Here is a 14391-nt window from a genome sequence, read left to right as displayed (position 1 = left end):
TTCAAAGAGCCAGCATATGCACAATGGGCCTAATGGGCCTCTCCTGTGCTGCATCATTCTATGTGGCAACGGAATCCATGCCTATGGATACAGTCAATGAGAGACAACATGTAAATAAGGAAAAGGAGCGAGCCAAGACTGGAACCTGGAGGTGACTGTGCAGGAACTCCCTTTGGACTGTGCACATTGTGCCCAATGTCAAAACTAGACTGTACACTATTATCGTATTGAGTACACATGGATCTGAGACAGTTTACTGTTACAGTATCATGACATTGAGTTGGTGTTCATCTGTTACTTTGTTCCAGTACGTATTCCCATGCACAGCATATGTAGCCTGCATTCCTTTCTAGAGATGCAAAATATACACTTAACTGTCTATGTCTTGCAAATTGCATATCCAGAATCTGTGGAAATATCTTCAGGTGTATTGTGTTTCATTCGAACATAGCATCCATCTGTAGAAAATAATAATTAAGAAGTTGTTTAGATTCAAGTGAGAGCACCCTATCAGTGGGCAGACTCACAATACAATATTTCTCAGAAATCGGAAATGCCAGTTTATTAACAGTGTTAAACAAAACACATTATACTACAGTAATTATATTAATGTGTACGTTGTCTAAATAGCCTAAAGTTTTATTTTTCAATGGCAATAACATTTATTTATTATACTTGTGAATCATGTCACAGTATCGTCAATCTGTAAAATTTCGATACTTTTAACTTTCAGCAGCATTACTTTTGTTTTGCTAAAGAAGTAATAAATATTTACAATAATGAATGATAGGAAGAAGAAACGATTCTAATTTAACCTTAGGGTTTACATCGCATTGACAAACGCTGTCTTTATCAAATGGTTGTGATGCCATCTGAACCCCTAGTTAAATTAGAGCTTTATTATTCATTTCCAATCTTTGTGTCACAGTAAATGTGAAGCTTTTTGTTTAGTGCAATAGCAGATGCTCAGTTTTACAAAATTTGCAAAGCAACCTTGGATGGTAGAGAATTACTGATTCAAGTCAAAATCTTTATCTGAGAAATTAAAAACTGTTTGTACTGGAAGCATGTTATGACTAGCAATCTTAGTTCAATGTGCATTGCAAGAGAATTTAAGTATAATACAGATTTTGCTATTTCTCATGCAATCTTTCTCTTTACAGACTGGTCTCCCCTGAGCCACCTCCAAAAAAATTCCTCACACTGGGTTCAAAATTCCGCTACAGTGGAAGAACACAAGCCCAGACACGGAGAGCCAGTTCCCTTATAGACCGCCCAGCACCATACTTTGAACGTTCTTCCAGCAAACGTTACACCATGTCACGTAGTTTAGATGGAGGTAAGGAAATGGAAGAGTTACAGCCTGAAGCAGTGTGAAGTGGAATCAGCCTGCTGAATTCTAATTCACTTAGTGTGCAAACTCAATTTGAATAGTGGAAAGAGAACATGAGTCTTTTTATTCAACCATGTTCTATTTGTACATCAAATGAGTATGTAATGGATGAAGAATATAGGCTGTGAAATTACACCAAGGGATTGTCCTCAACCGTGTCTTGCTGCCAAGTCAGAATCTGGTAAAGCGAATAATCAGAGGTCTTGGGGCTGAAACAATCTCAACCTATTCTCAAACTTTAACATGTATAACTTGTTTGTCTGAAATTCCATTCACTGCTGAATAGCCAATTACAGTTCCCATGTTCCTATTAATAGTAATTAATGTTTCAAATTTTAGCTCCTAACCTATAAACTTTCCATAGCTCAACGGAGTAAACCAATAAGTCATGTGACTATTGTTCGTGACGTGACACTCCCAACTGCAGACAATGAGAGTAACGAAACAGGTAGTATTATCATCATCATTGTTTTCATTTCGGGGAGGCTCTTTTTAGAAATCAGAAAACTTGCATGTTTTATGATTTGCTTCTGATCCAGCACTGATCTGCAACAAGATGACATTAATTACCTAATCATGTGTTTTGATATTTTGGATTAATTGTGATCTGATTTCACCCTCAGACTCTTGCAGTGCTTGAACTTTTTCTTTTAGATTCAGCCAGGTGTATGAAAGTTAGAGTTCATATGGAAGCTATAGAGACCATAAGTGTGTGAATTTGTGCCAAACTATGGACAGTTTTGTGATGTCATCGAATTCTGACTAGAAATTGGATTGAGACTGTCCAATCTCACTTAATGTAGGATCTTACATAACAAAAAAGATGTTCATTCACTTAGTCTGGGTTATAAATAAACATTTGGATGGATCAAGGAGTCTTATACTGGAGCTTGATTTTACATCAAAGCAAAAAAAAATAGATTTTTGAAGTTATTTTCTCCCCTCTTCTGGCATTCCCCAGAAGAGATGGCTGCAGGTGTTTTTCAGGTGTTTCCCAGTGTCATTCTTGGGAACTGATCAGCCATTTTTTGGTGCAGAGATGTCACGCACTGATTGTCTGTGTGCCTGGGACCTGCAAAGATCATACTTTTAAAATAACTGTCAGATTACAAATGTTGTTCAGTCATTCCTGCTAATCCAATAAACTCAATGAAGTGGCAGCCTTATCACTTAAAATGGGTATGTGCCAATCTGCAAAAATCAAAAGTACCAGTAAAATTCTGACAGGTGTGACAATCATCCCTGCTGTTGCAGTGACAGTTAAAATCAACTGCTAAAAATCAATCCTTGGACCTACCAGTTTGAATTGAATGATGCGTTCAGTCTTGAGGAACTGGCAGTGCAAATTTAAATTTCTATGGTTTTTCCCCCTAAGTGGAAGTGAGTAGTAAAAATGATGATGGTGTAATGTAATCCAACAGTAATGCTTCCAATGATGTGAAGGAATCAATACTTTGGTCAGGAATTTCCACAGAGCTGTTCTCACTCCAATGCTTAACTTTGCCAGAAGTGTGGTTTAAATCCCATCTACATGCATTAGCTGGGTTTTCTCCGCACTTCTGGCAAAGTTACGGTGGCGGAGTGGGAGCAGCTTTGAGGAAATTTCTGGCCTTTGTTTTTATTGTCGTTAATCAAATTCATATCATTTGTTCAAATGAGACTACAAATTTGTCCCCTTTGCCATCAGCAAACCTTTGTAGAGACGCTGAAAATTGTACTGAAACAAATCTGAATAAGCCTTATTTGGTTTATTGCATTGAATTATTCAAAGTCTTCATGCACACCGTTTTGCTGTTTTTATGATAAGTTATGTTTTATGTTTTAAAGCGTCTGTCACTGAGAACCATGAGATGTTCATTAAAGACTCCATTTCGGCCTCTGAAGTGGCTACCGGTCATTATGGTGCAGCCAAAAGCCTGGTCTCAACTAATCTAATTACCACAGTAACACCAGAGAAGAAGGCAGAAGAGGAGAAGGCAGAGGAAGAGGAGAAGAAAGCAAAGGTTGACGTTACTCCATCACTCACACCGGCCAAGCACGAAATAAAGGTAGTGTACTGGGGCATGAAAAATGTCAGGAGTACTGACAAGAAAATGGACAGGTGACAGACCTGAAAGCCAAGAGAAGTAGTCCATTATTGAAAATTATGATAGATTAATATGAAAATAGTTTGACTAGTTTTGCTCCACTGTAAGAAGCATGTTAATGCTTAAAAGTAAAAGATGTTAGGATGGAAATTATTGTTGGCGATGTTGCTATTCTTATTTTAAATGAGTTGACTCGGCTGCTAAAATAATAAAAAGAGGACTTCGATATAAGCACAGTAAGCATGTATATAATAAAATTGATGACCTTAATTTCTAGCCCACAGTATATGAAAAAAGACATCTGATTAATGTGATATTGGACAAAAAGGATGCATTTTTGAGAAAATGTTTAATAATCCCATGCCAATTTTAATTCCGATGTGGAGATGCCGGTGATGGACTGGGGTTGACTATTGTAAACAATTGTAAACAATTTTACAACACCAAGTTATAGTCCAGCAATTTTATTTAAATTAAAATAAAATTGCTGGACTATAACTTGGTGTTGTAAAATTGTTTACAATTTTAATTCCACTGATAGTGTGAGTTCATTGTGTTGGAATTAATGGCTGAAAGAAAATATGAGTTAAGAAGGCTAGTATTAAAGCTCATTCTGTTCCCACATTTGATGTAACATAAAAATCGTAAATAGAAGTCTGAAAAACTTCAGCAAAATGTGCATATTATGATTAATCTGTGGGGCATTGCACCCTCATTGTTGATAAGTATCCCCATCAACAAACATATATACTTTGCCTGTTTTTTTAAGGAAAATGTAAGACATTAAGGACTTTTCTTAAACTTTGGGTTTTTTATAAGGTACCAGATGAACATTTTATTGCTAAAGCTTCAAGTTGATTTTAACTGTCGCTGCAACAGCAGGGATGATTGGCACACCTGTCAGAATTTTATTGGCAGAAACCCATTTTAAGTGATAGGGCTGCCACTTCATTGAGTTTATTGGAGCAACAGATATGACTGAACAGCATTTGTAACCTGACATTGTCATTTTAAACATGTGATCTTTGCAGGTCCCAGGCACACAATCAGTGCTGCAGAGATGTATTTCTGCACCAAAGAATGGTTTCTTGGCTAATCAGTTCCCAAGAAACTGGGAAACTCCTGGAAATAGGTCACCTGGAACCATCTCTTCCGGGGAATGATAAAAGAGTGCCGAAAGAGGGGAGAAAATAACTTTGAAAAGTTAATTTTTTTTGCTATTAATGTAAAAAAAAGCTCCAGGATAAGGCCCCTTGATTCATCCATTTATTACCCAGACTAAGTAAAATAAAGACTTTTTTGTTATCTGTAAGATTCTACATTAAGTGAGATTGGACAGTCTCAATACAATTTCTAGTCAATAAGATGACGTCATAAAATTGTCCATAGTTTGGCACAAATTCACACACTCCTACTCAGACTGTAGGAAGGCTGGTGGGGGAACTAAAAAAAAATCATACAAGTTATAGTAAGGGTGCTGTACTGAGGTCAAGGTTAGGTAGAGTAAAGATTATTAGGTAGAGTAAAAGAAACTTCATTATGCATTCAAGCTGTGCTATGCCTGACCTAGAAGTACTTGGGTCTCAAAGTGGAGCACTCTGAAATTTGCATGGGGTCCAATCTAGTGACAGAAGTGTGGCAGAGTACTTTTCAATGGCTGAAATTGTCCACTGCATGAAATGGAGGAGTGAAGGATACTGGGAGGCTAAAGCTGAGCACAGATGCATAATATTTCAGCCAACAATTTCAAAAATTTTTTAAAGTAGCTCTGAAGGAGGGTAGGGGTAGCTAAGGTAAAACTAATTAAATGTTATATTTTTCTTATAATCAAGGATATTATATATCTCATCCTCAACTGTTCCTTTTAAAACATAATAGTATTAAGTTGTGTGAACATCGTGTAAGTGTTAAAAAAAAAGTCATATGTTGTCCATTAACCCTGACCATGCTGCATCCAAATTATTTTATTTTTAGGTCAAGTTTTGATGAATATTAAAGTTGTATATCTCCAATTACTAGAGATTTGGACTGTTACATAAGAGACAGTTTTATGGACATTCACTTCAATTCAGGGAAACCTTCTTAACAAATGCAGCCACTTCAAATCATGGAATATATTTCTAAAATTCTGTCACATATAGTAACTTTTTCCTGAAGTATTTGAATAAAGATATGATCATTGCAGTGTTTTCATATTAGAATTAAACTGATTTGTTGAAAGAAATATTAGGTGGAGTTTAGCTTTTATTAATTAGGTATGTTAGAATTGTTTACAGATCCTGGGGCAGATTTTCCCCTTTTGCACTTGGACATAAATAATCACCTAGGTGGAGAATACAGAGTAAAATTGGGTTTGGAGGACCACATGCCCGTAATGAAGTCTGCCCAATTTTCTGTCCATTTTTAATAGTCCATAGGGGTGAAATTCATTCTGGGTGGAGGCGCAAAATGGACGATAGTGCATTGGCAGCCTGTTTTACATTCCACACTATTTTCTTTTTCCATTGACAAAAAATAATTGGACGGAGTGTAAAATAGGCTGCCAATGTGCTATCGTCCATTTTAGTTGACTGCCCAAGACAAATTTCACCTCCCATGTGTCTCTGTGCATGGATCTGTGATTAAGAGAAACAGAAGTCCCCTTTATTGGGATGGAGCTCGATTATAGATAAAATAGCAAGTTAAGATTCTTAACAATTCACAATAACTTTAATCAATACCACACTGTTTTTGGTAATTTTCATCCCTTCTTCCGCCCCCCGCCACAAACAAAAAAAAATCTGCATTTGTTTAGGAAGATAGATGGTCCAGCTTGCAGCTTTCTCCATAGAAGAACAATATATAGCTCATTGGCTGAACCAGCAAAAGGCACAATTTAGGGAGAATGGATTCTTCCCTATTCCTCAGGTGATTTGGCTAACCCTGGCAATCTTGCATGCAAAGGGAAGCCCAAGTGTAAATCTGTCAGCTGAGATTTAATCTCTCCAAGTTGAGACCCTCCTTGAGCTGTGACTTCTGGATTTAGTTTTCTTGTGAATCACAATGTAACAAATGTAGAAGTCAGGATCCATTCAAAGAGCAAGCTTTAGGAGGCCATATTATCTTAGTAACTGGAAATGACTCATTAGATATCATTAGATTGGCAGCAGAGAATGCTGACTATAACATCGGCAAAGCAACTGACCTTCCTATCAACTGTCATGAAACCACTTATCACTGGATGTAGACTAGAACAAGCCATGTTCTAGTGCATACTTTCAAAATTCACTCTTGTCAATGTGCAAGTAATCGAAGGCCCGAAATTAGTTCAAACGCTGTACCCTATTTTAGAAGTTAAACTGAAGATTTATGTTTGGAGTAAAGCACAAACAACTTATAATTCCTGAGCTCTGGTAGTACACAACTTTTAACTGATTTTCAGAGATCCATTGGCTGCTGCAATATAACATTTTATTTTTGTTGCTTTTAAAAGCAAGAATAACTTTTGTGTAGAGCCTGCTTTTGTGATTTTATCAAGCTAATATTTTTCACTTATTCATATTGTATGATTCCTGAAAGGGTATTACGAGATTTTTTTTTGTAATCGTCGTGCCTTCCTTAGATCCAAAAAATTGCACAGATTAGAATTCATTTTAGCAGATTATTATTTTATTGGGAGATGGGAATATTATATTTATTACCTCTTGTCTAAGTTTCCTATGCCAAACAACAAACCTTGCCTGAGGGGATTGGCAAGTGTCTTGCTCACAACTTCCTGTCAGTGCTACTCTGCCATCAGTTGCTAGGAGGAGTCCAGCAGAAGCTTACAGTAAATCCCCCTGCTAATATTTTCCCTTAATCTATTTAGACAAGTGCTGGTTCTCTTCTCTTGATCTTTCCTACGATGGCAAGCCAAGACTGAAAATAGACCACATCACAAACTGTGGGTGCAAACCCATGTTGTACTGTTCTGCAACACTGCTCATTACAGCAGCGCAGTTTCTCTCTTTGAATAGTCTTTTTAAGAGGTCCGTTAATAAACATGAGTACTGATTTCAGTCATCAGATTTAATTGAGTTTAGAAATCCTGTCTATGTAGGCCAATCAAAAAAGGGATATTGTCTCTTCCGCCTGTTGTCTTGTCCGGGTGGCAGGCAGTGACTAGTGAGGTACCGCAGGGATCAGTGCTTGGGCCCCAGCTATTCACAATATATATCAATGATTTGAATGAGGGAACTAAATGTAACATTTCCAAGTTTGCAGACGACACAAAGCTGGGGTGGAATGTGAGCTGTGAGGAGGATGCAAAGAGGCTCCAATGTGATTTAGACAAGTTGGGTGAGTGGGCAAGAACATGGCAGATGCAGTATAAAGTGGATAAATGTGAGGTTATCCACTTTAGTTGTAAAAACAGAAAGTCAGATTATTATCTGAATGGTGATAGATTGGGAAAAGGGGAGGTGCAACGAGACCTGGGTGTCCTTGTACACCAGTCGCTGAAAGCGAGCATTCAGGTGCAGCAAGCAGTTAGGAAGGTGAATGGGATGTTGGCCTTCATTACAAGAGGATTTGAGTACATGAACAGGGATGTCTTACTGCAGTTGTAGAGGGCCTTGGTGAGACCACATCTGGAGTATTGTGTGCAGTTTTGGTCTCCTTATCTGAGGAAGGATGTCCTTGCCATGGAGGGAGTGCAAGGAAGGTTTACCAGACTGATTCCTGGGATGGCAGGACTGACGTATGAGGAGAGATTGGGTCGACTAGGCCTATATTCACTAGAGTTTAGAAGAATGAGAGGTGATCTCATCGAAACATATAGAATTCTAACAGGACTAGATGCAGGGAGGATGTTCCTGATGGCTGGGGAGTCCAGAACCAGGGGTCACAGTCTCAGGATATGGGGTATGCCATTTAGAACCGAGATGAGGAGAAATTTCTTCACTCAGAGGGTGGTGAACCTGTGGAATTCTCTACCACAGAAGGCAGTGGAGGCCAAGTCATTAGATGTATTCAAGAAGGAGGTAGATATATTTCTTAATGCTAAAGGGATCAAGTGATATGGGGAGAAAGCGGGAACAGGGTACTGAGTTAGACGATCAGCCATGATCATTTTGAATGGCAGAGCAGACCCCAACGGCCGAATGGCCTACTCTTGCTCCTATTTTCTATGTTTGTATGTCCTCCATCTTAAATTAGGAGAATGATCTATTTTGTGAATACTTAAGAGTTGATATTCCTTTGGCCTTGAAACTTGTTCTGAGAAGTTGTACTGAGAAGGTAGCATTTATTGCCCATCCCTAAAAGGCACTGGCAAGCCACCTTCTTGAACCACTGCAGTCCTTGAGGTGATGATGCTCCCAAGTTGGTGTTAGAAAGAGAAATCCTGGATTTTGACCCAGTGATTATATGTCCAAGTCAGGATGGTGCATGACTTAGAGGGGACCTTGGAGGTGATGATGTTTCCCCAGCTATTACTGCTCTTGACCTTGGTGGTAACTGTGTGAAGTTTCGCATAGGAAATGCTTAACATGTCCATGTTAAATTTATTTGCTCACTATTTTACCAGAGAAATTAGGCCTAATTTTAACTCCAGGCCAGTCTTGGGCAGTAGTGTGAGTTAGAAACTCATCCGCTGATCCATAGAACCATAGAAAAGATACAGCACGGAAGGGAGCCATTCGGCCCATCGTGTCCACACCGGCTCAAAGAACAACCAGGTGCCCATTCTAATCCCACCTTCCAGCACCCGGTCCATAGCCCTGCAGCTTACAGCACTTTAGGTGCAGGTCCAGGTACTTTTTAAAAGAGTTGATGGTCCCTGCCTCTATCACCAATTCAGGCAGCGAATTCCATACACCCATCTGGGTAAAGAAGTTTTTCCTCATCCCCTCTAATCCTTCCGCCAATCAACTTAAATCTATGTCCTCTAGTTCTTGAACTCTCCACTAGGGGAAATGGGTACTTCCTGTCTACTCCATCTCGGCCCCTCATAATTTTGTACACCTCAATCAAGTCACCCCTCAGCCTCCTCTGCTCCAAGGAAAACAACCCCAGCCTATCCAATCTCTCCTTGTAGCTGCAATTTTCAAGCCCTGGCAACATTCTTGTAAATCTTCTCTGCACTCTCTCCAGAGCAATTACGTCCTTCCTGTAATGTGGTGACCAGAACTCGCGTAATACTCCAGCTGTGGCCTTACCAGCGTTTTATACAGTTCCATCATCACATCCCTGCTTTTGTATTCTATACCTCGGCTAATAACGGAGAGCATTCCGTATGCCTTCTTCACAACCTTATCTACCTGTACTGCCACCTTCAGGGACCTGTGCACATGCATTCCAAGGTCTCTCACTTCCTCTACCCCTCTCAATATATTCCCATTTACTGTATATTCCCTTTTACTGTTTGCTCTCCCTAAGTGCATTACCTCACACTTCTCCGGGTTGAACTCCATTTGCCACTTTTCCGCCCACTCTACCAACCCATTGATAACTTCTTGGAGTCTACAGCTATCCTCTTCACTATCAACTACACGACCAATTTTTGTGTTGTCTGCAAATTTGCCAATCATGCCACCTACATTCAAGTCCAAATCATTAATATATACCACAAACAGCAAGGGACCAGACACTGAGCCCTGTGGCACACCACTGGAAATGGATTTCCATTCGCAAAGACATCCATCGACTTTTACTCTTTGTTTCCTGTTACTGAGCCAATTTTGGATCCAATTCTCCACATTTCCCTGCACCCCATGGGCTTTTGCCTTTCTGACCAGTCTGCCATGTGGGACCTTGTCAGATGCCTTACTAAAATCCATGTAGACAACATCCACTGCACTACCCTCATCAATCCTCCTTGTCACTTCCTCAAAGAATTTAATCAGATTTGTAAGGCATGACCTTCCCTGAACAAATCCATGCTGACTATCCCTAATTAAACCATGCCTTTCCAAGTGACAGTTTATCCTATCTCTCAGTATTGATTCTAATAGTTTGCTCACCACCGAGGTAAGACTGACCGGCCTATAATTGTTCGGCCTTTCCCTCGTACCCTTTTTAAACAATGGACCTACGTTTGCAGTCTTCCAGTCCTCCGGTACTTCCCCTGTATCTAGTGAGGATTGGAAAATGATCCTCAGAGCATCTGCTATTTCCTCCCTGGCTTCCTTCAATAGCCTAGGAAACAATCCATCCGGCCCTGGTGACTTATCAACTTTCAAGGATTCCAGTCCCTCTAGTACTTCCTCGTTGTGTTTACCTTATCGAATATTTCACACCTCTCCTCTTTAACTGTTACATCCGGATCATCCCTTTCCTGTGTGAATATGGAGACAAAATATTCATTTAAAACCCTACCCACATCCTCTGCTTCTACACACAAGTTACCCTTATCATCCCTGATAGGTCCCATCTTTTCCTTAGCTATCCTCTTGTTCTTAGTGTACTGATAAAACATCTTTGGGTTTTCTTTAATCTTACTAGCTAATATTTTTTCATGCCCTCTCTTTGCTTTCCTTATTTCCTTTTTATACGTCATCCCCTTACTTTCTATACTGCTCTAGGCTTTCTGCAGTAATTAGTTTTCTGTGACAGTCATAAGCTTTCTCTTTCTGCTTTATCTTGCCCCGTATACTTCGAGACAACCAGGGGGCTTTAAATTTGGCAGTGCCACCCTTTTTCTTTGAGGTGACGTGTCTGCATTGTACCCATAGAATTTCACCCTTTAGTGCCTCCCACTGGCTTGCCACTGATTTCTCCTCAAGTAGTTGTGTCCAGTCCACTTCTGCCAAATCACCTCTTAGTTCTGTAAAATTTGCCTTCCCCCAATTTAAAACATTTACTCCTGATGTCACTCTGTCCTTTTCCATAATAATGCTAAAACTAACTGAATTGTGGTCACTATCCCCAGTATGGTCACCCACTGTCACTTCACCCACTTGCCCATCCTCATTTCCCAGGACTAAATCTAGAATTGCATCCCCTCTTGTTGGGCTTGTCACATACTGGCTAAATAGTTCTCCTGGACACCGATCAAGAATTTTGCACCCTCTGTGCCCCTCACACTGTTTGAATCCCAGTTGATGTTAGGGTAGTTGAAGCCCCCTACTATTATTGCCATCTTATTTTTGCACTCAGAAATTTGCCTACATATTTGTTCTTCTATCTCCCTTTCGTTATTCAAGGGTCTATAGTACACTCCTAGTAGTGTGACTGCCCCTTTTTTATTTCTTAGCTCAACCCATATGGCCTCGATTGATGATCCATTTAGCATATCATCCCTTCTCACAACTGTAATTGATTCTTTAACCAGTAACCTTAACCCAGATATGAGGCCTGGGGTATTTACCTCACAGGCCTCATTTACAGCCCGCTGACTTCCCATCCATTCCGGGTGGGAAGTGGCGGAAAATCGTGCAACTCTGAGGCTGCCCGCCGACGACAAGTAAATGGCAGGATTGGCTGCCAGGGCCATCCTGCAGAGCCCATCAGCTCCTGGTGGTTCCGGGTGGGTAAGTAATCAGGGCAATTTTAACTGCCCACCCACCTGGTTTCCGCTGGGTGGGTAGGGTCAAAATCGCCCCCATTATTTTAAATGGGATAATGCCTTTGTTAACATAGTGGATAGAGTAATTTCATATGAACACATTAAGCCATAGTTACTAACATCTCTCAGTATGATTTCACCCTTATAGAATGTAAAACTCTTGTCTTTGTTTTATATGTAGACTTGGACATTAATTTCTCACCGTATATCCCAAAAAGTAATAAAACTGATGTAAAACATTATGACAGTAACATTTATCACCTCAAGAAAAATATTTACTTTTCTAACTGCATTTGAATCGGTATAAATTGAACTGTGCTATAATAGGACAAAGGTTTTTTTCTTTATTTTTCAAACAAATTTTCAGAGTTTCCATTAACTTGTGGTTCTGTCATAAGGCCCCTGAAATTTGACAGTGACTCCCTAGAACTTTCCATTTTCTGCATTCCATATTTTTAAGCACCCCTTTGCTAAGTGGCAGCATTTTGTTTTAAATTCCCCCATTGTATCCTGCAAACCCTTTTGCACTCCCCATGCCTTGTTGTTGACATTTGCAATACCAGTAGGTCTCCCTTCATGAGCTGGACTTGCACTAATGTTTTAATACAAGAGGTATAACTGTAATTCTAGCAGCATGGAAGGAGAGCAGCAAGAAAGCAATCGCCACTGATTGGATACAATAACAAAGAAGGGAGAAAGAAACAGTATAAAAAGCACATAGGATCTGACCGAATGAGAACAAGATGAAGTGCAATGGGGAATTAGAAAATAAAATGGCATTAGATAGATCAAAGTGCAGGTAAGAAAGTTAATAATTGTGAAATAGAAGTAAACAGATAAAACAAAGAAATGCAAAACAAAGAAATGCAGAACAAAGAAAGAGAACAAAGGGTAAATGACTAGATAGAAAGGTCCAATAAAAAAATTTAAAAATATGTAGATGAAGGCAGTAAACGGAAAACTAATTTTGTAAAACATCCAGTGGAAGAAAAACGAAGTCGGTTTTAAAAAAAGAGAAAAAGATTACAGGACTTTGAAATTATACTTATGCAAAATTGTTGTGGGAACTCCTGCAATTTGGCATTTCCATGTCTCAAACTGCTAAATATTTCTAGTTAGCAGAAGCTCTGAAATTTTGGAAGAACAAATACTGTGGAGTGCATTAACTAATAATAATTTTCTTTTTTGTCTTTTTTTATGTTCCTACTCTTTTATGTTGCTGATGCATCTTCTGTGATTTCCTGTGTTCCCCCATAGACTTCATCCTTTGGCACAGATTCATTTTGCTCTTCCTCTTGCTCTTTGCCTTTGCACTGTGACTCTCCAGTGTCATCAACAAGCATTCATGGGAGATGTGCAGAGAATGTTTCAAACTCAGCTAGTTGTGAAAAGGCTGAAGACCCCAGCAACACTCTCCATCCACTGTCTGACTATGATTCTTCAAACTCTGTTGATAAGAAAGCAATGAACTTTAAAAGTGACCAAGATCTAGGGCCTAGATCTAGGAAAGAAGGAACTTTGTTTTCGTTCTCCTTACATCTCCCAGCTTCATTCTCTTTGCTAGATGATGATGGCTACCTTTCCTTCCCCAGCTTCTCTGATGCTAGTTTCTTACCTGAAAGTTTCCAACATTATCTGCCTATTCAATCACCGTCACTTGTCCCCTGTTTTCTTTTCATTTTCTTCTTCCTGCTTTCAGCCTCTTTCTCTGTACCATATGCTCTCACTCTCTCCTTCCCTCTTGCTATGTGCCTGTGCTACCTGGAGCCCAGGGCGGCCTCCTTGAGTGCCTCAGTTGACAATGACCTGAGTGACAGTTCAGAGGAAGAGGTGCGTACCTCAGCCTAGAACACAATTCTTTGTGTTCAGCGCTTGAGTGTCCTGCACAATGTACAATGCTGCAATAGTAATCTTACTTTCAGAACCTCATTGCTGCCTTTTCTTGTTGTTAAAGTTGTGTTCCAAAGAGACATAACTGTAACTTGACTCATCAGATTAGACAAAAAGTTTTTGTATTTGCAGAAGGAAAAAAGTTTCTGAAAAACAGGTCTATTCTTCAACAGCTATGAAAACTATTCAGTAATAATGGTGGAAAAATGTGAAGTAATTGGCATGTGGTACATACTTCGTACTCTTATAGATGTAAATTCCTAAATTGAATGAGGTCATTCAAATGAGCCATGCTGGCATTTCCCTAAAAGTTGGAGCCAGTTGACAGTCAAACAGCTTAGCTTCTCTGGTGTGAGACAGCCACAACCTCATTAGTATTACAGTAGACCATTTGTTCTTCAGTGAACCTTGCATTCTCCTCAGTGGATGGCTCAATATGAATAGAAATACCAAACATCAAGTGCCTGATTATTCATCTTATTAAAAGAAAAATGACC

The 14391-nt window shown here is 39.4% G+C and overlaps 1 protein-coding gene across 14 annotated transcripts in view; it reads left to right on the top strand.

Moving 5' to 3' along the window:
• The window catches only part of epb41l3a (erythrocyte membrane protein band 4.1-like 3a), a 210532-nt gene that overhangs the window by 155522 nt on the left and 40619 nt on the right, over positions 1-14391 (top strand). For 10 of the 14 annotated variants that reach the window (XM_067980708.1, XM_067980719.1, XM_067980706.1 and 7 more), the window contains 3 exons: positions 1164-1339; positions 1758-1841; positions 3221-3441. In XM_067980708.1, coding sequence (XP_067836809.1) covers positions 1164-1339; positions 1758-1841; positions 3221-3441 — 481 coding nt within the window. The remainder of the gene's footprint in view (positions 1-1163; positions 1340-1757; positions 1842-3220; positions 3442-14391) is intronic. The other 4 variants (XM_067980717.1, XM_067980712.1, XM_067980711.1 and 1 more) reach the window with 1 other exon arrangement.

This window comes from Heptranchias perlo, chromosome 3, assembly GCF_035084215.1.
Source record: "Heptranchias perlo isolate sHepPer1 chromosome 3, sHepPer1.hap1, whole genome shotgun sequence".
NCBI classification, from domain to species: Eukaryota; Metazoa; Chordata; class Chondrichthyes; order Hexanchiformes; family Hexanchidae; genus Heptranchias; species Heptranchias perlo.
Note: the sequence above shows the minus strand (reverse complement) of the source record. Positions and strands in the feature narration are given on the sequence as shown.